Below are 26,575 nucleotides of genomic sequence, written 5' to 3'. Positions count from 1 at the left end.
ATTGGCCCCTACATTGTGGTTTGAGTAATTGAATTGCCATTGGCCCCTACATTGTGGTTTAATTGAATCCCTGCCATTGGCCCCTACATTGTGGTTTGAGTAATTGAACCCCTGCCATTGGCCCCTACATTGTGGTTTGAGTAATTGAATCCCTGCCATTGGCCCCTACATTGTGGTTTGAGTAATTGAACCCCTGCCATTGGCCCCTACATTGTGGTTTGAGTAATTGAACCCCTGCCATTGGCCCCTACATTGTGGTTTGAGTAATTGAACCCCTGCCATTGGCCCCTACATTGTGGTTTGAGTAATTGAACCCCTGCCATTGTTCCCTACATTGTGGTTTGAGTAATTGAACCCCTGCCATTGGCCCCTACATTGTGGAACCAAGTTGAGTCTGTGTTTCCAGAGTCATGGAGGACGAGAGGAGGCTCATTATCTGTCCCTGGTCTGAAGCCATAGAGAGTCCAGCATCGGGGGCTTTGTCATGGGTACTGGTCCCATTTACCAGGCTCACTGGTATGGAAGTAAAGATGGTCTTTAGTGGGGCAGACACCAGTCTCCCTCCAGGCAGACCCACCATTGTCCTCTCTGGCCTGGGCTGGTAGTCAGGCTGTATATCATAGGAAAACAAAACAGACATTCCATCTCTAATCTAGTTGGTCTTCTTTTTGTCCAGCTCCTCTCATTGTTTTACAGAGTCAGGGATTAACAACATGAATATCCGATAATCTGACTGGTTATTTAGCTGTAGAGCTTTGGCTTACTTAACATGACTTCCCCATGACTGAGTCATCCTCTCTGGGCCGCTGTGTGACCGGTGGGGGCCAGGAGCCTGACCTAGAGCTGGAGCTCTCTTACTGCCGTAACCATTTGTTCAGTTACAATGTGTTTTCAATGGGAGGGGAATAGGGATAGTTAGTAGTTACAATGTGTTTTCAATGGGAGGGGAATAGGGATAGTTAGTAGTTACAATGTGTTTTCAATGGGAGGGGAATAGGGATAGTTAGTAGTTACAATGTGTTTTCAATGGGAAGGGAATAGGGATGGTTAGTAGTTACAATGTGTTTTCAATGGGAGGGGAATAGGGTTACAATGTGTTTTCAATGGGAGGGGAATAGGGATAGTTAGTAGTTACAATGTGTTTTCAATGGGAGTTAGTAGTTACAATGGAATAGGGGGGATAGTTAGTAGTTACAATGTGTTTTCAATGGGAGGGGAATAGGGATAGTTAGTAGTTGTAGACTATAATAGATGATTTAGTAGCATATTATTAATACAGACTTAATATAATTTAATTGATATAGACTAGAATAGATTATTTAGATTTAATACAGATGTAATAACATGTAATATATATAATATGTCGGTCCTCAAAGTAATCCTTTACCCCGTTCAAGCAACCTGAGAAAAGCCTTCATCAATCCACTCACTGTATGTAGACTGTGATCCGAGCTTCATGGGATTCACTAAAGGGTTAGTTACTGGATGCCATCTGAGTCGGTGTCTGGATGACATCTAGCTAATGAAGCAAAGCACAGCGCACACAACAGCATGCGTGAGATACAGACAACTGATCACCTACTCCGGATGTACTGATCGATCTCTCTCAATCCATCTCTGTCTTTCTCTCTGTCGCTGTCTCTCTCCAACTCTGAGGATGTTTACCTTTAATATTTTATTCACTGATTGATTTTCCTCAACAGTGTCCTGGACGTTGACCAATCAGACAGCTGCATGTGGAAGGTCTCAGCCAATGATGGAGGCCTGGCCAGCAGCCTGGGTCCTACTTTTAACGCTAATCGTTGATTGTCTGGAAGCGGCTCAATCGCGGGACTTCACTGTGAAGGACATCATCCTCCTCCATCCATCAAGTATGAATATAATGTATTGGAAATGTATTTTTGTATCAGATTGTGGTGGATGGAGTCGCACCTTTCTTTTCTTCTGGTTGAGTCTGCTGGCAATGTCTCCGTGACCTTTGAAATGAGTCATCAATACTGTGATGTGACCATTATAACAGCCAAGAGAAAAGGCATCCATCCATGACCCTCTGATCCAGAGTTCTTATGGGGGCACACAGGGGCTCGTTCCCCCTCAGATTTGTCCTGTAAATGTTTGTTTTTTTAAATATATATTATTGTAATCTTATATTATTTTGATTTATTTTTTCGTTCTTCTTTTATGAATTTGTCTTCAGCTCGCCCAGATAGGTTCCCAATCTCCAAACCTCATAACTAGACACCAAGAAGCCATTTCAGGCTACCAATCAAATTAGAGTCGCTATTTATAAAACAAGCTGTAGAAAGTTGGTTTCAATTTCAGTTTAATCCCCCAGAAAAGACAGAACAAATATGACAACAAATATTAAGGTTCAACTCAAAATATTGTCATTGATAAAAATAAATAAAAAAACCCAAAACTGGTCTAAATGATGTCATAAATAGGACTGGTGGAGTTATGTCACACACATAGCCAACAGAAACATCTGGAAATGTCTGCTCTACTCAAAATTACAAACAAGTAATTGCAGCATTACCTGCAAAAACGGAAGAGGCAAGTGGAAGGGGGGAGAAAGTAAGGAACGTTCTCTCAGCATTAAAGAACAACATTGGTCAAAGACAATTGCGATAAATTAAAAAAGTATAGCAGTTTTATTTAAGGACCAAAAATGGACAGCTGCTCCATATAGATTACAAAATAGTTGGGGAGAGATTTCAATGTACTGATTCCATGGCACATGGTTTATAAACTGATAAAAAAATATTTTAAAAAAACAAAACAACGCTGGATTCAAAACTTAGATTATGATACGACATTCTTGCAACCAATAACATTTTATCTATATGTGGGATACAACCATCCCAGCTCTGCAGATTTTGCTGCGAAGAGACAGAATCATTAGCTGATTTGTTTTGGTACTGTCAATATGTAGCTTGTTTTTGGTCACAGGTTCAGGAATGGCTGAAGAATTGCAACATTTGGAGCTAACTCTGCAAATAGCACTGCTGGGTGATTTAAAATGTCATAGTCAATCGATAAATAATATTTAAATTGAACCTTTATTTAACTAGGCAAGTCAGTTAAGAACAAATTCTTATTTACAATGACGGCCTACCCCGGCCAAACCTGGACAACGCTGGGCCCTATGGGACTCCCAATCACGGTCGGATGTGATACAGCCTGAATTCGAACCAAGGACTGTAATGACATCTCTCTTGCACTGAGATGCAGTGCCTTAGATCGCTGCGCCACTCAGAAGCACTATATAATAATACTCTTAGCAAAAATCTTTATCTTTAACTTACGATCTGTATAAACTATGAGAATAGAAAGGTTCAGAACATTTGTGAAACATCACAGCACAGTTGAACAATATATAAGCAAATCAAAATCCAAACAGAGATAGATGGGAGGGGTTGAGTGGAGCTTAATGGTGGGACTGAAGGGTGGGATTGTAGAATAAAAGCTGTTTCAGGTGTTTGAAAAAGGCAAAATTCTTGAAGGGCTTGGCCCTTTGCCAAACACCCCCCAGCCTTCCTCACATACTTTGTGCCCCCTCAGATCTTTGAGGTGCATGCCGCCCCTGCTCTGATCCCCAGACAAAGGTGACATGGCCACAGTTAGTAATGGTCACAGTCAGGCCTCTCTCCACCCTGCCTTCATCTTTGAAGGTACTTTCCATATCTAGATGAAGAGATTATAATAAAACAATATGTATCCACAATGCCAGTGTAGAGACATCTTCCTCATCCACTCAGAACATGTACCACTGTGTGACACAGTCTCTGGCCTACTGGGGCGGCAGGGTAGCCTAGTGGTTAGAGCTGACAAGGTACAAATCTGTCGTTCTGCCCCTGAACAGGCAGTTAACCCACTGTTCCTAGGCCGTCATTGTAAATGAGAATTTGTTCTTAACTGACTTGCCTAGTTAAACAAAGGTAAAATTGAAAACCATCTGCGGTGTTGGGTATCAGTAAGATGTATGCGAGTTTCCAGACGTGACTTCCTGTTTCCCACCCCTTTCTCTCTGTGAAACTGAGTCGCATTCTGTCCCTCAGCCGTCAGTTCCTCAGACGACAGTACAGTATACTGGTCCACAGGGAGACCTGGGCTCACCGCCGCGAGAAGGATGGAAACGCACAGTAGCTCTAAGAGGCAGAGGCACGTACGAGGTCAGACCCCTAATGGTTCCACCTTCCCCTCCTCTACTCCCCTCCATCTCCCTGCAGTCAAACACTGAAATCTCATCTAATGTCTTTTACCTCAGCTCTCTTGGCACAATCTGCCTTCAACATCTGATAAGCCAAGAGCTCCTATATCAGGTTTATGGTTGTTCATTTCATAGCGATGCCTGAGCTGAATTCCCCAAGAAATGGGTGTCTGTTTGGACCCACGCCCCGGCATGTACAGGGGGATAGGATGACCTGGACCAGCCCTGGGGGCTTGGGGTATGGAGGGTGGATTAGAGGGAGTATGTGTGTGTTAGTGTGTGTGTGTGTGTGTGAGAGTGTGAGAGCGAGTGTGTGTGTGTGTGTGTGTGTGTGTGTGTGTGTGTGAGAGTGTGTGTGTGAGAGTGTGTGTGTGTGTGTGCGTGTGTGTGTTTGTGTGAGTGTGAGAGCGAGTGTGTGTGTGTGAGACTGGCAGGCAGGCAGACTTTTGTTCGCTGAGTGAAGTTTGGATGACCCTAAGACCTGTAGCTGTCTTAGGATGTGTCCCAAATGGTACGTTATTCGCTTTATAGTGCACTACTACCCCACGGGCCTTGATCAAAATTAGTGCACTATACAGGGAATAGGGTGCCATTTGGGATGCACTATATCCAATGGGAGGCCTGATTCCCAGTGTTCTTAGTACTAACATAATGGTTGCCAATTGAACAAACCAGACAAGCCTACTGTTTGATCACGGCAGATGGTCTCCATGCAAAGTTTCGTGACCATTCTATTCTAGAATCTAGATGGTTGAACTGATGGTTCATTAATTCAATTCAAACTGTATTGTCCTCTCATAATAGAACACTTAACAAAGACACACAGAGTGAGTGTATTTAAATGTCCTGTGTGTAGTGTAGTTAAATGTCCTGTGTGTAGTGTAGTTAAATGTCCTGTATGTACTGTAGTTAAATGTCCTGTATGTACTGTAGTTAAATGTCCTGTATGTACTGTAGTTAAATGTCCTGTGTGTAGTGTAGTTAAATGTCCTGTAAATGTTAAATGTCCTGTATGTACTGTAGTTAAATGTCCTGTATGTACTGTAGTTAAATGTCCTGTATGTACTGTAGTTAAATGTCCTGTATGTACTGTAGTTAAATGTCCTAAATGTTAAATGTCCTGTATGTAGCAGCAACATCAATCCTTTGTTTGCTGTTATAGCTCTGAGGACTACATATCGCTGTAGCTCTGAGGACTACATATCGCTGTAGCTCTGAGGACTACATATCGCTGTAGCTCTGAGGACTACATATCGCTGTAGCTCTGAGGACTACATATCGCTGTAGCTCTGAGGACTACATATCGCTGTAGCTCTGAGGACTACATATCGCTGTAGCTCTGAGGACTACATATCGCTGTAGCTCTGAGGACTACATATCGCTGTAGCTCTGAGGACTACATAGCTCTGAGGCTGTAGCTCTGAGGACTACATATCGCTGTAGCTCTGAGGACTACATAGCGCTCGATGTAGCTCTGAGGACTACATATCGCTGTAGCGCTGAGGACTACATCTGAGGACGCTGTAGCTCTGAGGACTACATATCGCTGTAGCGCTGAGGACTACATATCGCTGTAGCTCTGAGGACTACATATCGCTGTAGCTCTGAGGACTACATATCGCTGTAGCGCTGAGGACTACATATCGCTGTAGCTCTGAGGACTACATAGTGCTGTAGCTCTGAGGACTACATATCGCTGTAGCTCTGAGGACTACATATCGCTGTAGCTCTGAGGACTACATATCGCTGTTGCTCTGAGGACTACAACAACTCACAATTAGGAGTCAAATGTACAATTTGCATTTCTTCTATAGCTCATTGAGTAATGACAATGTATTGATTCAGGGAAGTGTTTTTTCATTTTGGGACATGTTATTAAATCTACCAAAAATATGTTTTTAAATCTAGATGGTAAATAATAGACTTGTGCTCGTCTCCTCTTGTCTCCACAGCCACGCCTCATCCTGGAGGGTTCAAGTGCTTCACATGCAAAGATGCACCAGACAACTACGAATGCAATCGCTGGGCTCCGGACGTATACTGCCCACGAGGTAATTACAGTAAGGTATTTCTGGTATGTACAGCCTGCTCTGTATCTACCATCAAACCCTGTTCTTCAGACCCTCTCGACTCCGTCCACAGCAGAAATATAAATGACAGGAAAATACCAGGCTGTAAAATGAAGGGTTATCAATGTTGTCTTTGCTGGTTTCTGTATCTTAAACATGGTGTATTTCACTTAAGCTGTACATGTTTAGATAAGAAATTGAATTGGCAGGTTGGTATAATTCCACAGGCTCTCTTCTTTTATATAGATATATGGTTGTCTACTAAATGTCTGAAATCATTGTGAAGTTATTTGTTGCCTTAAAGATTTGATCTTAAAAGCACATTCTTTGAGTTATTAACAAATGATAAATAGTAGTTTATCACATGAAATGTGAGGATTGGTTTAAATCACTGGAATCCATCTGAACCTTGGGCTCTTTCAGTGTTACCGTCCACTTCAGTAAGAAGTAGATTGTTAACACATGATATTCATGGGAATTAATGACATTGCTGTTGAAAAGTAAGCTACATTTGCGTTTACATTAATTGTTAACACATGATATTCATGGAAATTAATTACATTGCCATTGAAAAGTAAGCTACATTTGCGTTGATATTAACTGACATACAATAAATGTGAAAGTGATGTGTTTTTATCACCGTTCAACTTATTGCTCATTGGTCCGTTATTTCTCAGGATTCCATAGTGTCTGAACGTCAGATGAAATGTATCCATCTCTCAGCTGTAAATATTGCAGATTGCACCTTTAACGACAGTGTGTCTGACAGAGACCAGGTACTGCTACACCCTCCATGTGTTGGACGTCCAGGGGAACACTGTGTCTGTGACCAAACGCTGCGTGGCCCTGGCCCACTGTCTGTCTCCAGGCTGCACCCAGGACAACCATGAAGGATACAAGGTCATTCCAGAAGCCTCTTTCCTTTGAATAACATTACATTTCTGACACGGCTGCTGAAGCAACTCCTAAATGTACAAGTGCATTTCATTTACCAGGTGAGGGACTAACTAGGGGCCGTTATCAACGGGGACACACATACAGCATGTATGGAAAGAAAGATGATGTTTGAACTTTTATTTGTAATATTTGCAGTTCAGAATGTGGCTCTCTGCTCTGTGGTGTCTGGTGTGATTTACCACACTGTCATGGTAATCCCCAGGCCCTGGTTTAGAATGATCTCACTTGGATAAGAATCTGTTCTCTTCTCAGCAGTTGTTATTTGAATGTCTTTCTGGAAATTCCTCTGTCTGTGTTCTGTTTGTGGACTGTCTGTGTTCTGTCTGTTGTTTGTATGTGTTCTGTCTGTAGTTTGTCTGTGCTGTGTTCTGTCTGTAGTCTGTCTGTGTTCTGTCTGTAGTCTGTCTGTGTTCGGTCTGTAGTCTGTCTGTGTTCGGTCCGTAGTCTGTCTGTGTTCGGTCCGTAGTCTGTGCTGTGTTCTGTCTGTCTGTGTTCTGTCTGTTCTGTCTGTAGTCTGTCTGTAGTTTGTCTGTGTTCGGTCTGTAGTCTGTGCTGTGTTCTGTCTGTAGTTTGTCTGTTCTGTGTTCGGTCTGTAGTCTGTCTGTAGTTTGTATGTGTTCTGTCTGTAGTCTGTCTGTGTTCTGTCTGTAGTTTGTATGTGTTCTGTCTGTGTTCTGTCTGTAGTTTGTCTGTGTTCTGTCTGTATATTTGTTTTGCTGGGAGCACCATTTCATCTATTCAAATTGTGTGTGCGTGTTCTGTCTAGGTGAATAAAGGTGATTCTATCTCTACTCCTGATTCCAGGTCTGCACTGCTTGCTGTGAAGGAAACATCTGTAACATGCAGTTGCCAAGAAACAAGACTGCCATCTTTTCCACCACTCTCTCCTCCACAGCAGTAACGGTCTACTCACACACTACTGGCTGCTCACTAGCTGTCTGCTCTGTCATCAGTCATGCTATTCAACAGTCTATGACATCTTCTGTCCGTCATCTGTCATGCTATCCAACAGTCTATGACATCTAACACTCTTACTGTCATCAGCGTCATGCTATCCAACAGTCTCTGTCATGCTATCCAACAGTCTATGACATGTAACACTTACCGCCATCAGCGCAGCGTCATGCTATCCAACAGTCTATGACATGTAACACTCCTACTGTCATCAGTCATGTATCCAACAGTCTATGACATCTAACACTCCTACCGTCATCAGCGTCATTTTCTGTCATGTCATGCTATCCAACAGTCTGACACTAACTCCGACCGTCATTCATCTATCCAACAGTCTATGACATCTAACACTCCGTCATCAGCGTCTATCAGCGTCATGCTACCGTATCATGCTATCCACAGTCTGTGACATCTAACACTCCGACCGTCATCAGGTCATGCTATCCAACAGTCTATGATTCTATCTCTACTCCTGAGGTCATGCATGCTCCGACCGTCATCAGCGTCATGCTATCCAACAGTCTATGACATCTAACACTCCTACCGTCATCAGCGTCATGCTATCCAACAGTCTATGACATCTAACAGACCGTCATCAGTGTCATGCTATCCAACAGTCTATGACATCTAACACTCGTCATCAGTGTCATGCTATCCAACAGTCTATGACTCACACACTACTGTCATGCGTCATGCTATCCAACAGTCTGTGACATCTAACACTCCGACCGTCATCAGCGTCATGCTATCCAACAGTCTATGACATGTAACACTCCTACTGTCATCAGCGTCATGCTATCCAACAATCTGTGACATCTAACACTCCTACCGTCATCAGCGCAGCGTCATGCTATCCAACAGTCTATGACATCTAACACTCCGACCGTCATCAGCGTCATGCTATCCAACAGTCTATGACATCTAACACTCCTACCGTCATCAGTGTCATGCTATCCAACAGTCTATGACATCTAACACTCCGACCGTCATCAGCGTCATGCTATCCAACAGTCTATGACATCTAACACTCCTACCGTCATCAGCGTCATGCTATCCAACAGTCTATGACATCTAACACTCCTACTGTCATCAGCGTCATGCTATCCAACAGTCTATGACATCTAACACTCCTACCGTCATCAGCGTCATGCTATCCAACAGTCTATGACATCTAACACTCCTACTGTCATCAGCGTCATGCTATCCAACAGTCTGTGACATCTAACACTCCTACCGTCATCAGCGTCATGCTATCCAACAGTCTATGACATCTAACACTCCTACCGTCATCAGCGTCATGCTATCCAACAGTCTATGACATCTAACACTCCTACCGTCATCAGTGTCATGCTATCCAACAGTCTATGACATCTAACACTCCTACCGTCATCAGCGTCATGCTAACCAACAGTCTGTGACATCTAACACTCCTACCGTCATCAGCGCAGCGTCATGCTATCCAACAGTCTGTGACATCTAACACTCCTACCGTCATCAGCGTCATGCTATCCAACAGTCTATGACATCTAACACTCCTTCTGCATGGTAGAGGAAGTAGATCTGAAGTTTGATCACCAGATATTTGGTGTTATAATTTTATGAAGTTGCTTTTCTGTTGTTTAATTTATTTAATTTTTCCTATTTTTTTTAACCAAGACAGTATTGACGGAATCTTCTAGATTTTGTCTCATCGTAAGAAGTTCTCCTGTTATATTTACTGGATTCTATGTGCAGTATGTGATATATGTACATAGTATTTATTTTGTTTAATACATTTAACAATTGTTAAATACCTTTAGTTAACATTGGATTCAGGTAGAATGAAAAGTGAACTAGGTTGCAGTGCGGTGTTTTTGTTCCTGGAGTCGTGTGGTTGGTTGGTTGGTTTAGGCTGTGTGCCCACCATACCCATTTCCTCTCAACCCATTGGCTGTCTGGCGCTGGCTGTGGAAGATATGACGTCAACCATAACACTACAACGTTGTAACATGTTTCTGTATTTCTTACAGTTCTGTCCAATAGAAAGGTTGCCACTTATTGATTAGCATATCGTCTTGACGATGATGGTCTAAACTTCCTGTACAGATCCCATATACCAGGTTTGGTATACATTGTGTTCACCATTAAATGTATTATACCAGGTTTGGTATACATTGTGTTCACCATTAAATGTATTGTTTTCCTGAACATGTTTCTACAGTATAAACAGTATCCACACAACCAGATAGTGTAGTTTGTGGAATGCAAGATATTTTAGATCCAGCATGAGGTGTGTGGAGTCAGACTGGGGTAAAGTTTCACAGTTAAGGTAACATTAGGCAGAAATACAACGAAAGGTTTGGAGCTTAGAGGTGCAGAAAAAAAGGACCATTCTAACACCCCTCTCTTTTTCTCACCTCTCTGTTTTCCACTCCAGGAAGTAAAAAGGTCATGTCTTTCTCAGAGCCTCTGCGTCCAGGAGGTGTAGTTTAAAAGCCTTGTGGAGGAGACTATGTTAAGCTGCAGGGGTGTTCATTTGAAAGGACTTTCTTTATCTGATTCTGGCCGACAGACTGGGTGGCCACAGTTCCAAACCAAACCCATCAGTCCTTCTCAAATCAGTGTTTAACCTGAAGTTTTTAGAGGTGTGAAATGAGAGGTTTCTCTTACCCAAACAACATACTCTTTGTCCTGGGAACACTTTACTAAAAGAGAAGGCCCAGAAGTCATATTTTTATGGGACTCCCAATCACGGCCAGTTGAGATACAGCCTGGATTCGAACACCTCTAGCACTAAGATGCAGAGTAACGCATTACCTCAAGGCCAGGCATATTCATTTCAATTTCTCCTAGTGTTTGTGTTCCCTAATTAGCGCTAGGAAATTAGCAAAGAGTTAATTGCATTGTCTACATTTCTAATCGTATGCAAAGAGGACAGAGGACAAACTGAAAATCTCTTTTGGATTAGCTATTCATTATTTTGTTTAGTGTTGTGTGTTGCCTCACCAGTGGCTACTTTCTTACATACATTAGATGATTGAATAATTAAATGACTGAATGATGTGTGTACCATACCAGCAACATAGACATTTTAATTGATTATGGTGGAAACGTACAACAGACTCCTCCAAGACACCATATTTATATTCCCATTGTGCAAGTGAAGGAAAACCCTGTACAGTAGCAATAGTCTGTAGACACTAGATTAGTCGGAAAGTGTTAACTATATTAGACTAGATTCAATCCGTAGTGCTGAATTTGAGTGTTGCAGCACGATATAAATGTAAAGATGATTTCAGATTGAACTGAGATATGCAGCGTTTACCGTGAATGCGGAACATTGCCTTCGGAGTTATATCTCACGGCTCTTCAGCACCAAGGCCAGAAAAATGGCCCTCAGTCAAAGGTAGCTAGGTGGTTTATTGGGTGTCAAAGGGATCTTCCTCAGTCAATTCTTTATGATATCATCAGAGTCAAAGAAAGATCGCAGCACTACTGTACGCAACCTACCTGTCTACTTCCAAGTACATAGTTATATAGCCTGGTCCCAGATCTGTTTGTGTCCTCTTACCAACTTTGGCAAGACAGCACTAACAGAACAGCACAAACAGATCTGGGACCAGGTTAACATCGTTAGGCATGCGTCTGAAGACAACAACCCATTAGAACTTCCTCTCCATGCTGGTGTGGTGAAGACAACGGCATAATGGGCAACCGTTTTCCTCCAGAACAATCCAGAGTGAACAAACAGAGGTCAGGGCACAAACAGTCTTCTGGATAGTGAGATACATCATTCTCACATGGTGATAACAAAATATAAAAACTAGTCCCCGTCTTCAAACGCACTTGACTGGCCTTGAAGTCTTTCAATGACGTCACTGTTAGCAGGTGCAGTGGTGAAAACAGTTCCAACAAACGTAGGTGTTCCCCTCAGGACGTGACGGATAACTGTGCAGGAACCAGAGGCCTCGATATGGAAACCCAGACGGTTCCACTCCTCCTCTCTGAGTAGTGGGTGGTTGAGTGAGACCCGAAGAACTGTGGGACAAGACAAAGGAATGATGTGGTTGTCTTGAAGACTACATACTGTCTCCTGGAAAATAGCTCAGATTGATGAAGCACAGTAAACAGTACACGAATATTACATTACATATGTATTACACATTATATAGATATTTTGACATAAACAATTCATGAACAAACAAAAACAGGTAGGAGAACAACTCACAGCTGATCCTGATGAGGGGTCAATGAAGTCAGCCCAGAAGCCAGCTGTCCACAGAGCAAAGCAGATTTCCTTAGCACCACTAACAAACTGGGAAATAACAGAAAACATCTAGTATCAGTCAGTAGTCAAACTAACTGACAACATCTAGTATCTGTCAGTAGTCAAACTAACAGAAAACATCTAGTATCTGTCAGTAGTCAAACTAACAGAAAACATCTAGTATCTGTCAGTAGTCAAACTAACTGACAACATCTAGTATCTGTCAGTAGTCAAACTAACTGACAACATCTAGTATCTGTCAGTAGTCAAACTAACTGAAATAACAGAAAACATCTAGTATCTGTCAGTAGTCAAACTAACAGAAAACATCTAGTATCTGTCAGTAGTCAAACTAACAGACAACATCTAGTATCTGTCAGTAGTCAAACTAACAGAAAACATCTAGTATCTGCCAGTAGTCAAACTAACTGACAACATCTAGTATCTGTCAGTAGTCAAACTAACTGAAATAACAGAAAACATCTAGTATCTGTCAGTAGTCAAACTAACAGAAAACATCTAGTATCTGCCAGTAGTCAAACTAACAGAAAACATCTAGTATGTCAGTAGTCAAACTAACAGAAAACATCTAGTATCAGTCAGTAGTCAAACTAACAGAAAACATCTAGTATCTGTCAGTAGTCAAACTAACAGAAAACATCTAGTATCTGTCAGTAGTCAAACTAACAGAAAACATCTAGTATCTGTCAGTAGTCAAACTAACAGAAAACATCTAGTATCTGTCAGTAGTCAAACTAACTGACAACATCTAGTATCTGTCAGTAGTCAAACTAACTGAAATAACAGAAAACATCTAGTATCTGTCAGTAGTCAAACTAACTGACAACATCTAGTATCTGTCAGTAGTCAAACTAACAGAAAACATCTAGTATCAGTCAGTAGTCAAACTAACAGAAAACATCTAGTATCTGTCAGTAGTCAAACTAACAGAAAACATCTAGTATCAGTCAGTAGTCAAACTAACAGAAAACATCTAGTATCTGTCAGTAGTCAAACTAACAGAAAACATCTAGTATCTGTCATTAGTCAAACTAACTGACAGTTAGCAGACAAGAAAACAGTTCACCAATAAAGGGTCTTACAGAGTAAGACCTTCAATAAGTACGCAGAACTACAACTCCAAAATGTGATGGCAGAATAATTGACTGAAATTAGCATCACTGAATCCATATCAATGAGAAACAACCAGTGGCCATTCCAACTCACTTTGTGAAGGAGCTGTTCTCTGTCGATCACTTCTTTGTCGATCACCTCACATCTCGTGTGTTTCACCGTGACAACAGTGATGGCGCTGGCTGGGGCCGAGGGGAAATAGGATTCAAACTCTGACAGAGGAAATGAAGAGACGTGTTACACATTCAACTGCTACTAGCCAATAGGCCGACAGAAGTCAGCTATCACCCACTTGGACAACATTAGTGACGTTAGCAATGCAGTTACTTCCCCTAGTGGACATGGCTGTGTGCAATATAAACTATCTGACGTGTGTGTGGGCTGCGGTTGATAAAACATGACATGAATGGGGGCCTCCCGGGTGGCGCAGTGGTTAAGGGCGCTGTAGTGCAGCGCCAGCTGTGCCACCAGAGATTTTGGGTTCGCGCCCAGGCTCTGTCGTAACCGGCCGCAACGCACAATTGGCCTAGCGTCGTCCGGGTTAGGGAGGGTTTGTCCGGTAGGGAAATCCTTGTCTCATTGCGACGCCTGTGGCGGGCCGGGTGCAGTGCGCGCTAACCAAGGTTGCCAGGTGCACGGTGTTTCCTCAGACACATTGGTGCGGCTGGCTTCCGGGTTGGATGGCGCTGTGTTAAGAAGCAGTGTGGCTTGGTTGGGTTGTGTATCGGAGGGCGCATGCCTTTCAACCTTCGGAGTTGTAGCGATGAGACAAGATAGTAGCTACTAAAACAATTGGATACCATGAAATTGGGGAGAAAAAGGGGTAAAAAAAACCAAAAAAACAACATGAATAGTTAACATTATGATAAGTATGATAATATAAGTATGATAAGTATGACTACACCATGCTACCTTTCTTCAGCAGCTCAGGACAGGTCTGTATAGAACAGTCCACATTGGGCTGATCAAAGTAGTGCTCTGCCTTGCGGACGCTCCTCGATAACATGGGACCAATTTTGCCCTACAAAGAAAAAACATCTAAGTAGTCAACATATAACTCTACCAGTATGAAACATAATAGACATTTTTTAAATATATTTTTTAAATGTTTAAGAATAATATCATTTTTTTAAATTTACAATTGAATAAGGACACGTTTCTTTAGTTAAGGAGTTATTGTGAGTGACGTATTTACCTGAAACTCGCTGACAAACTGGGCCATTACAAACTCATGTCTCTCGTTGCTAGTAGCAGCAGTCAGAACGTCAGGTACCGTCCTGTGGACTGGGCCTTTAATCCTCTGGTCTGCCATGCCTTCCAGGTGAAAGTCAAAGCCCGAGTTACCTGGCAACTGGAACCGCTGGTCCTGGGGGCCAAAGGGTCCCATGTTCTCATCAGGCCATACTGTCCTCGGGCCTGGTTGGGAGAAAGAGGAGTATAATATAATAATGTTAAATCTGTTTGACAATGTATTTTCTGCCTAACAGTAGCTATAGTTATGGAATGTTTGAGATCATTTTCTCAATTTAATTTTTTAAATGCACACAGTGCATTCGGAAAGTATTCAGACCCCATAACTTCTAACTAACATCTTGTTCCTTTACAGCCTTATTCTAAAATTGATTAAATAGTTTTTTCCCCTCATCAATCTACACACAATACCACATAATGACAAAGCAAAATCCTTTTGTATTTTTTTTTTTGCAAATATATTAAAAAATAAAAATAAACGGAAATATCACATTTCTAAAAGTATTCAGACGCAGCGATTACAGCCTCGAGTCTTCTTGGGTATGACGCTACAAGCTTGGCACACCTGTATTTGGGGAGTTTATCCCATTTTCTCTGCAGATCCTCTCAAGGTCTATCAGGTTAGATGGGGAGCGTCACTGAACAGCTATTTTCAGGTCTCTCCAGAGATGTTCGATCGGGTTCATGTCCGGGCTCTGGCTGGGCCACTCAAGGACATTCAGAGACTTGTCCCAAAGCCACTCCTGCATTCTCTTGGCTGTGTATTTAGGGTCGTTGTCCTGTTGCAAGGTGAAACTCCACCCCAGTTTGAGGTCCTGGGTGCACTTGAGAAAGTTTTCATCAAGGATCTCTCTGTACTTTTCTCCGTTCATCTTTCCCTCGAAAGTTTCCCAGTCCTTGCCACTGTAAAAACATCCCCACAGGCCAAATAGTTCAATCTTGGTTTCATCAGAAAGGGGAATCTTGTTTCCCCTTTTGACAAACTCCAAACACGCTGTCATGCACCTTCTACTCAGGAGTGTCTGCTATCTGGCCACTCTACCATAAAGGCCTGATTGGTGGAGTGCTGCAGAGATGGTTGTCCTTCTGGAAGGTTCTCCCATCTCCATAATGTAAATCTGGAGCTCAGAGTGACCATCAGGTTCTTGGTCACCTCGCCTGATCAAGGTCCTTCTCCCTCGATTACTCAGTTTGGCTGGGCGGCCAGCTCTAGGGAGAGTCTTGGTGGTTCCAAACTTCTTCCATTTAAGAATGATGGAGGCCGCTGTGTTCTTGGGGACCTTCAATGCTGCAGAAATGTTTTGGTACCCTTCCCCAGATCTGTGCCTCGGCACAATCCTGTCTCAGAGCTCTACAGACAAGTCCTTCGACCTCATGGCTTGGTTTTTGCTTTGACATGCACTGTCAACAGTGGGACCTTATATAGACAGGTGTGTGCCTTTCCAAATCATGTCCAACCAATATAATTTACCACAGGTGGACTCCAGTCAAGTTGTAGAAACATCTCAAGGATGTTCAGTGGAAACAGGATGCACCTGAGCTCAATTTCAAGTCTCATAGAAAAGGGTTGGAAAACTTAAGTAAATATGGTATTTCTGTTTGAATCTCTTTAATGAATTTGCACCGAAAGAATGTAACCTGTTTTCGCTTTGTCATGATTGGGTGGTGTGTAGAGTAATGAGGGATTTTTAAAAATATAATACATTTTATAATAAGTCTGTAACGTAACAAAACGTGGAAAATGGGAAGGGGTCTGAATACTTTCCGAACTCACTGTAATTACAATTCATAACTCAAAAACGCACAGGCCAAAATACGGTCACAGTTAGTCGAAAATAACAAATGAACCAGTGTTGTGGTCGATATATAGCAGTAGCCTACCTGAGTCTGAGTCCCCCCGTGACACGACAAAATAAGGCTCATCAGAACCAGCAGCTGAGAAGGTTCGTATCCAGCCCACCCTGAGTGCAGCGAGGGCCTGACGCCCTGACGACTGGGTCATCACCAGCCGGGCTCGGCCACACAGCACCTACACGGTTATTAATCAAATCAATCAAGCACCCTAGCTACAGTATTATTGCACAATGCTATTACATTACCGTCTAATATATGTTGTAATGTAAAGGTTTAGTACTTACACTTGTCATCCCGGTGGCCCTCTGTCACTAGTTTTACACCTGAAGATGTGGAAAGAAGATGAATACTACATGTGACATTACATAATAGAAAGCCCCTTGAATTGAATTGAATTAATAGGACAGCTAATAGGCAGCACAGACAGAATACAGCACAGTTGGGAAATATCATTGAATTGATCAAACGTAAACTTGATATTGCAAGTTAGCCTGCACGGTTATATACTATGAGTGTTGTCTTAGCGATTGCGTCATATTGTTGTTTACTGCTATGCGTTTGACTATCTAGCAAGTTAAAAAGGGACAAAAACAAGATGATACATACGTATTCGATACAGCTAACTAGTGTTGTTGTTGACAACAGGCAACGACAGACAGCCTGGCTATGCTGATTAGCTTGGTAGCTAAAAGAGCTGACATACAAGTCCAGTCTTGTTTGTTTTGATCGGCTGCACTCCCGTTCGCGACAGACGTAAAGTTTGAGATGACAATTTCATAGTTTTCAAAGTTACATTTCAATGTAAACATACACCATTACAACACGATGATATGCGTTAAGTTCCTGAAATATTCGCGTTAATGTGTGCTGTTATGTAAAGGAACATAATGATCTTACCTAACCAGACGACTATGTACGCTGCAGCACGTCCGCACGTATGCGAGTTCACATGACTTGAGAACAGTATACGACGAGGGACAAACCGAGCTTTTTGATTGTATGTGTTATTAGAGGATGTCCGCCAGATGGCAACATATCTACACGAATCAGGAAAATTAATTTTAAATATGTATAATGGAAAAGCCCACCTAGGTCGACTGCTGTTCAATAAAATAACCTTGTTGAAATTGTGATAGCTATAATCACAAAAAAGTAGTCTACTGATTACTAGACCTCTGCGCAGTAAGTAATATACTACTTGACAACTAAGGCATATCTTTTAGGGTATTGTAAATAATTATAATCAGTGACTCCATTCACCATCCATCCGTCTCCCACTGAGCTGCAGGCTTGACCTCCCATAGAGATGTATTATTGCAGCCTCCCTCTTTATAATACATTATCATACAATCAGAAGGTATTTTCCTTTGCTGCCAATGATATAACCATACAGCCTACTCTATTGTGGACTGACCTTCCACCACCAGTAGACAGAGAGAAGCTGGATGTGAAGAGTCAATGTATTTTCCCCTGAGCAGACTCTTTGATCTAAACTGACTCAAAGTACCCTGAGTGCATACTGTACATTTATAGAATGTGTATGTGATCCATGTGGGAATTGAACCCACAACCTTGCCATTGCTAGCTAGCACCACACTCTTACCAACTGAGCCCTGAGTTCTGAATCTGATGACCACAACAGAGCTGAGAGCTAGCTAAGGTCAGTTGGGACAAGGGGGACATTCGACGAGGGTATTAACACGGCCTTTCAGAGAGCCTGTCACTGTCAGGTCCCCTGTGGCCGGGAGGGTTGACACACTGAGTGACACTTTCACAGAGCTGAGAGGAAGTGGAGAGGGGAGTTATGGGACTTTTGCTCCAGGGCTTTAGTGCTGGAGGAGGTCTCTCTCTTTCTCTTCCACCTGTCTTTCTCTCTCTCCCTGTCCCTCTCCCGGTCCCTGTCCCCTTCTTTATTTTTCTCTGCGTGTGTTCATAGTACCCTCCAAGCTCGTCATCAAGCTCGAGACCCTGGGTCTCGACCCCGCCCTGTGCAACTGGGTACTGGACTTCCTGACGGGCCGCCCCCAGGTGGTGAGGGTAGGTAACAACATCTCCTCCCCGCTGATCCTCAACACTGGGGCCCCACAAGGGTGCGTTCTGAGCCCTCTCCTGTACTCCCTGTTCACCCACGACTGCGTGGCCACGCACGCCTCCAACTCAATCATCAAGTTTGCGGACGACACAACAGTGGTAGGCTTGATTACCAACAACGACGAGACGGCCTACAGGGAGGAGGTGAGGGCCCTCGGAGTGTGGTGTCAGGAAAATAACCTCACACTCAACGTCAACAAAACTAAGGAGATGATTGTAGACTTCAGGAAACAGCAGAGGGAACACCCCCTATCCACATCGATGGAACAGTAGTGGAGAGAGTAGCAAGTTTTAAGTTCCTCGGCATACACATCACAGACAAACTGAATTGGTCCACTCACACAGACAGCATCGTGAAGAAGGCGCAGCAGCGCCTCTTCAACCTCAGGAGGCTGAAGAAATTCGGCTTGTCACCAAAAGCACTCACAAACTTCTACAGAGGCACAATCGAGAGCATCCTGGCGGGCTGTATCACCGCCTGGTACGGCAACTGCTCCGCCCTCAACCGTAAGGCTCTCCAGAGGGTAGTGAGGTCTGCACAACGCATCATCGGGGGCAAACTACCTGCCCTCCAGGACACCTACACCACCCGATGTTACAGGAAGGCCATAAAGATCATCAAGGACATCTACCACCCGAGCCACTGCCTGTTCACCCCGCTATCATCCAGAAGGCGAGGTCAGTACAGGTGCATCAAAGCTGGGACCGAGAGACTGAAAAACAGCTTCTATCTGAAGGCCATCAGACTGTTAAACAGCCACCACTAACATTGAGTGGCTGCTGCCTACACACTGACACTGACTCAACTCCAGCCACTTTAATAATGGGAATTGATGGGAAATGTTGTAAATATATCACTAGCCACTTTAAACAATGCTACCTTATATAATGTTACTTCCCCTACATTATTCATCTCATATGCATACCTATATACTGTACTCTATATCATCGACTGCATCCTTATGTAATACATGTATCACTAGCCACTTTAACTATGCCACTTTGTTTACATACTCATCTCACATGTATATACTGTACTCAATACCATCTACTGTATCTTGCCTATGCTGCTCTGTACCATCACTCACTCATATATCCTTATGTACATATTCTTTATCCCCTTACACTGTGTATAAGACAGTAGATTAGGAATTGTTAGTTAGATTACTTGTTGGTTATTACTGCATTGTCGGAACTAGAAGCACAAACATTTCGCTACACTCGCATTAACATCTGCTAACCATGTGTATGTGACAAATAAAATTTGATTTGATTTGACTGATGTGCTTATCAATGTGTGTGTGTGAGCTCTCTCTCTCTCTCTCTCTCTCTCTCTCTCTCTCTCTCTCTCTCTCTCTCTCTCTCTCTCTCTCTCTCTCATGTGCAGATGCAGTGGAATGGTTATGCAGGCAGGCATCTGGAGGACTCAGCCTGCCTGTCAGAGTGTTTCCCTGGGATACATAAAGAATAGTACAGCACCACTCCAAACACTACATTATATTGGCATGGCATGCACTCTGGAGTCTGGAGGGGGTCCCACAGGGACAGGGCTGCTCTCTAACCAACAAACATGCAGAACACCTACTGAAGAACCTATATACAAGTTTTCAGGTGGAGGGGCTAAAAATGATACAGTATAGGCAATTGCGCATATTCACTGTGACTCCATGCAAATTACATCAAGGTTTGATTCTCTGCTATTAATGATTTTCAAAAGTCATTTTTACTTCAGCACAAAGAGCTTTCACAGTAGCCTTAGCAATGAGGTGGCCTTCAGAATCCTACGCAGACAAAGTTATGAGTCAGGCCGAAGGTTTATTGCTGTGCTGTCAAGCTGTCTGATAGGCCGTGCCAAGAATCAGCTATTTTCTTTCTATTGCCCATTTCATCCTCCTTGTGTGTTGTCATTAAACATTCCATCTTACACTGGGGCATTGTATTCTGTTCATTCTATCTGATTCAGGCAAATAACTAAAGTGATTTAGTTCCAGGGCTGAGAAATAGAGTTAGAATGGGCATAGCCACTCCATAGACATGTGACAGTACACTCATGGGTACACTCAATATGACTATAATGGTTGAAACGCTGCGGAACATTATAGACCTCTAGAATGCGTTGTGTTCTAAACTCCATCTGTCTTTGGAAACACGCAGAAACGTGGAGGATGATAAACTTTTTTCACAGCACCACAGAGAAGGAGCAACTTGAGTGCTTTTACCCACCCCTTTACACAGCTCTCTCTCTCTCTCTCTCTCTCTCTCTCTCTCTCTCCTCCTCTCCCTCTCCTCCTCTCCCTCTCTCTCTCTCTGTCTCTCTCTGTCTCTCTCTCCTCCTCTCCCTCTCTCCCTCTCTCTCTCTCTCTCTCTGTATCTCTCTCTCCTCCTCTCCCTCTCTCTCTCTCTCTCTCTCTGTCTCTCTCTCTCCTCTCTCTCCTCCTCTGTCTCTCTCTCTGTCTCTCTCTCTCTCTCTCTCTCTCTCTCTCTCTCTCTCTCTCATGTTGTCTCTCTCTCTCTCTGTCTGTCTCTCTCTCTCTCTCTGTCTCTCTCTCTCTCTGTCTCTCTCTCTCTGTCTCTCTCTCTCCTCTCTCTCTCTCTCTCTCTCTCTCTGTCTCTCTCTGATTCTGTCTCTCTCTCTCTGTCTCTCTCTCTCTCTCTGTCTCTCTCTCTGTCTCTCTCTCTCTGTCTGCTCTCTCTCTCCTCCTCTGTCTGTCTCTCTCTCTGTCTCTCTCTCTCTCTCTCTGTCTCTCTCTCTCTCTCTCTCTCTCTCTGTCCTCCTCCTCTGTCTCCTCATGTTGTGATTGGGGGGTCTTCCTCCTCTCTAGATGTTCTCGTCGTGTTCATAACTGTAGCCACAGCTGACTGACTCAAACCATGTGTAATGTCTTGCCATCTGTCCCCTAACTGTGGATTGTACCATCTCTGAATCCTGAGCTTTGCTTTCTCAGCTGGATGTGCCTGCTTCAGATGGAATGTTTACAACTCAGGGTTTTAGGCTGTAGAGTTTAGGTGTGGGTGTAGGGTTTAGGTGTGGGTGTAGTGTTTAGGGTTTAGGTGTGGGTGTAGTGTTTAGGTGTGGTTGTAGGGTTTAGGTGTGGCTGTAGGGTTTAGGTGTGGTTGTAGGGTTTAGGTGTGGGTGTAGTGTTTAGGGTTTAGGTGTGGGTGTAGTGTTTAGGTGTGGTTGTAGGGTTTAGGTGTGGTTGTAGGGTTTAGGTGTGGTTGTAGGGTTTAGGTGTGGGTGTAGTGTTTAGGTGTGGCTGTAGTGTTTAGGTGTGGTTGTAGGGTTTAGGTGTGGCTGTAGGGTTTAGGTGTGGTTGTAGGGTTTAGGTGTGGGTGTAGGGTTTAGGTGTGGTTGTAGGGTTTAGGTGTGGTTGTAGGGTTTAGGTGTAGTGTGTGGGTGTAGTGTTTAGGTGTGGGTGTAGTGTATCCCATGTCCTTAGTAGGCCTGTGAATAAACCAGCTGTATTTCATGTCCTTAGTAGGCCTGTGAATAAACCAGCTGTATTTCATGTCCTTAGTAGGCCTGTGAATAAACCAGCTGTATTTCATGTCCTTAGTAGGCCTGTGAATAAACCAGCTGTATTCCATGTCCTTAGTAGGCCTGTGAATAAACCAGCTGTATTTCATGTCCTTAGTAGGCCTGTGAATAAACCAGCTGTATTTCATGTCCTTAGTAGGCCTGTGAATAAACCAGCTGTATCCCATGTCCTTAGTAGGCCTGTGAATAAACCAGCTGTATTTCATGTCCTTAGTAGGCCTGTGAATAAACCAGCTGTATTTCATGTCCTTAGTAGGCCTGTGAATAAACCAGCTGTATTCCATGTCCTTAGTAGGCCTGTGAATAAACCAGCTGTATTTCATGTCCTTAGTAGGCCTGTGAATAAACCAAATATGTGAATATAAACTCTTAGTAGTAAGATACAGTATATACTGTCTTTGTAGTTTGGAATTTCTTTTCAACAAAACACTGCTGTCAGTATATATAAATGTAGTGAGCCAGCTAGCTAGGGGCCAGAGTGCAGAATGTCAGATCAGCAGTTTCCCCAGCAACCCATTGTCCTCTTAGCTCCTGATTGGCCCATGGCCCTGAGATACAGTAAGCAGCCTTCTACAGAACATCTCCCAACTCTTTGTTCTACTTCTTTGATTTCTAAAGCTCTTCGGTGCATAGTCACCTGGAGGAGAGCGGTTTCCTTCCGATGCGGGCCAACTTGTCATCCTGTCAAAACAGTAAGAGCTCCTGCATCTAATTCACCTAGAATATGCTCGTGAAATGTGTTTGAGAGAATAACATCCTGGAAGTGCTTACTGATGTTTACTGGCTTCAACATGCAGGTAACTCTCAAACCACGAGATTGGGATATCCTAGTAAACAATCAGCTACACACACACACACACACACACACACACACACACACACACACACACACACACACACACACACACACACACACACACACACACACACACACACACACACACGAATTCCCATAAACTAGGTTCAACTGTTAATATACCTCCTTTTCCTTTATTTTTATGAAGAAAATAAAAACATATTATTAACTAAACTAGTTTCACTCCTATCGTCCTATCTGCTAACAATGCAGAAAGCAACATGATAGCTGTAAGAGGAGTGAAAGTCTAATGTCATGTAATGTTCCTCAGGGCTGAATGGCGGAGGAGAGCATCATTATGACTGCAGCATGCACTGAGGGTGTGCTAGGGCTTCCCTGGTGTCAGGATTCACATAGCCTCTCTCACATGTACCCTCATGTCACATTAAACACTATACAGGCTTATGGGCTTTGGCATATCTGCTCTAGGAGAGAAAGGGTGGCAATGCCATATACGTGTACAAGAGGTGAGAAGGTGCTCTCATAACTGTAACATGTTGTGATTGGGGTGAGGTGGTCTCATAACTGTAATGTTGTGATTGGGGTGAGGTGGTCTCATAACTGTAACATGTTGTGATTGGGGTGAGGTGGTCTCATAACTGTAACATGTTGTGATTGGGGGTGAGGTGGTCTCATAACTGTAACATGTTGTGATTGGGGTGAGGTGGTCTCATAACTGTAACATGTTGTGATTGGGGTGAGGTGGTCTCATAACTGTAACATGTTGTGATTGGGGTGAGGTGGTCTCATAACTGTAACATGTTGTGATTGGGGTGAGGTGGTCTCATAACTGTAACATGTTGTGATTGGGGTGAGGCGGTCTCATAACTGTAAATGTTGTGATTGGGGTGAGGTGGTCTCATAACTGTAATGTTGTGATTGGGGTGAGGTGGTCTCATAACTGTAACATGTTGTGATTGGGGTGAGGTGGTCTCATAACTGTAACATGTTGTGATTGGGGTGAGGTGGTCTCATAACTGTAACATGTTGTGATTGGGGTGAGGCGGTCTCATAACTGTAATGTTGTGATTGGGGTGAGGTGGTCTCATAGCTGTAATGTTGTGATTGGGGTGAGGTGGTCTCATAACTGTAACATGTTGTGATTGGGGTGAGGTGGTCTCATAACTGTAACATGTTGTGATTGGGGTGAGGTGGTCTCATAACTGTAATGTTGTGATTGGGGTGAGGTGGTCTCATAACTGTAACATGTTGTGATTGGGGTGAGGTGTCTCATAACTGTAATATGTTGTGACTGTAACATGTTGTGATTGGGGTGAGGTGGTCTCATAACTGTAAATGTTGTGATTGGGGTGAGGTGGTCTCATAACTGTAACATGTTGTGATTGGGGGGTGGTCTCATAGCTGTAATGTTGTGATTGGGGTGAGGTGGTCTCATAACTGTAACATGTTGTGATTGGGGTGAGGTGGTCTCATAACTGTAATGTTGTGATTGGGGTGAGGTGGTCTCATAGTTGTAATATGTTGTGATTGGGGCGATGGATTGAGAGGGAGGGGGTGTGAGGACGCTATTAAAACCCAGTGCCTAAGGGTCTTTGGTCGTCACACCAAACTTTCAAAAAATATCTGTCGCTATCATTCCAACATGAACAGCTGAAACAAACCAAGCGGTGTGGCCTGTAAGGATCACACGCAACAGACAACAGATCAAATATAAATGTGAGGTTAATACAATTATGACTAATATGATTCATTTATCAAAGCGTGCTTTGATAGTGTGTAGATAACATACTGTAACTAATAGCTTTATGATGCTGGACAGTGGATCAGGGTAACAACTGCTGTTGTACATGAGAAGTTATACTGATCTCAACAGATATTGATGTGTGCTGCAATCTGTCTCTTTGGTTGTAGCATCCTGCTCTGGTGATCAGCATCCTGCTTGAAAGCGACTTACACGGACCACAGGGGGCTGTGGAACAATGGTTAGAAGGTCTGAAACAGCCAGGTGACATCACACAGCACCCCACATCCCAGCACCAAGCCATGGTGACATCACACAGCACCCCACATCCCAGCACCAAGCCATGGTAACATCACACTGCACCCCACATCCCAGCACCAAGCCATGGTAACATCACACAGCACCCCACATCCCAGCACCAAGCCATGGTGACATCACACAGCACCCCACATCCCAGCACCAAGCCATGGTAACATCACACAGCACCCCACATCCCAGCACCAAGCCATGGTAACATCACACAGCACCCCACATCCCAGCACCAAGCCATGGTAACATCACACAGCACCCCACATCCCAGCACCAAGCCATGGTAACATCACACAGCACCCCACATCCCAGCACCAAGCCATGGTAACATCACACTGCACCCCACATCCCAGCACCAAGCCATGGTAACATCACACAGCACCCCACATCCCAGCACCAAGCCATGGTAACATCACACAGCACCCCACATCCCAGCACCAAGCCATGGTAACATCACACAGCACCCCACATCCCAGCACCAAGCCATGGTAACATCACACAGCACCCCACATCCCAGCACCAAGCCATGGTAACATCACACTGCACCCCACATCCCAGCACCAAGCCATGGTAACATCACACAGCACCCCACATCCCAACACCAAGCCATGGTAACATCACACAGCACCCCACATCCCAGCACCAAGCCATGGTAACATCACACAGCACCCCACATCCCAGCACCAAGCCATGGTAACATCACACTGCACCCCACATCCCAGCACCAAGCCATGGTAACATCACATGAGGTTTCCAGATAACTGTAATAATCATCATTAGGATGAATGAAGAAAGGTGGTCTCACAACTCAGGCCTGTAACAACTGCACCCCATATAACAGCTGGATGGTTTACAATAAACTAACAGGAGACCTATAGGAGGAGCTGGATGGTTTACAGTAAACTAACAGGAGACCTATAGGAGGAGCTGGATGGTTTACAGTAACTAACCGGAGACCTATAGGAGACAAGCTGGATGGTTTACAGTAGACTAACAAGAGACCTATAGGAGAAGCTGGATGGTTTACAGTAAACTAACAGGACACCTATAGGAGAAGCTGGATGGTTTACAGTAAACTAACAGGAGACCTATAGGAGAAGCTGGATGGTTTACAGTAAACTAACAGGAGACCTATAGGAGAAGCTGGATGGTTTACAGTAGACTAACAAGACACCATTAGGAGGAGCTGGATGGTTTACAGTAAACTAACAGGAGACCTATAGGAGAAGCTGGATGGTTTACAGTAAACTAACAAGACACCATTTGGAGGAGCTGGATGGTTTACAGTAAACTAACAGGAGACCTATAGGAGAAGCTGGATGGTTTACAGTAAACTAACAAGAGACCTATAGGAGAAGCTGGATGGTTTACAGTAAACTAACAGGAGACCTATAGGAGAAGCTGGAT

The 26,575-nt window shown here is 43.6% G+C and overlaps 1 protein-coding gene and 1 pseudogene across 1 annotated transcript; one reads left to right on the top strand and one right to left on the bottom strand.

The window, feature by feature from the left end:
* Positions 1-1,725: 1,725 nt before the first annotated feature.
* Positions 1,726-8,262, top strand: LOC135533421 (ly6/PLAUR domain-containing protein 6-like). Its single transcript, XM_064960751.1, is given in 6 exon segments — positions 1,726-1,871; positions 6,163-6,261; positions 7,049-7,179; positions 8,041-8,119; positions 8,122-8,139; positions 8,249-8,262. Coding segments are annotated over 6 exon segments (459 nt in total). The 5' UTR covers positions 1,726-1,753.
* A 3,307-nt stretch (positions 8,263-11,569) lies between these two features.
* On the bottom strand, positions 11,570-17,640 carry LOC135533422 (cobalamin trafficking protein CblD-like; annotated as a pseudogene).
* Between the last annotated feature and the right edge of the window lie 8,935 nt (positions 17,641-26,575).

This window comes from Oncorhynchus masou, unplaced genomic scaffold (genome assembly GCF_036934945.1).
Source record: "Oncorhynchus masou masou isolate Uvic2021 unplaced genomic scaffold, UVic_Omas_1.1 unplaced_scaffold_2377, whole genome shotgun sequence".
In the NCBI taxonomy this organism is placed as follows: Eukaryota; Metazoa; Chordata; class Actinopteri; order Salmoniformes; family Salmonidae; genus Oncorhynchus; species Oncorhynchus masou.
The sequence above is the reverse complement of the archived record's forward strand: the minus strand, read 5'-3'. Positions and strand labels throughout refer to the sequence as shown.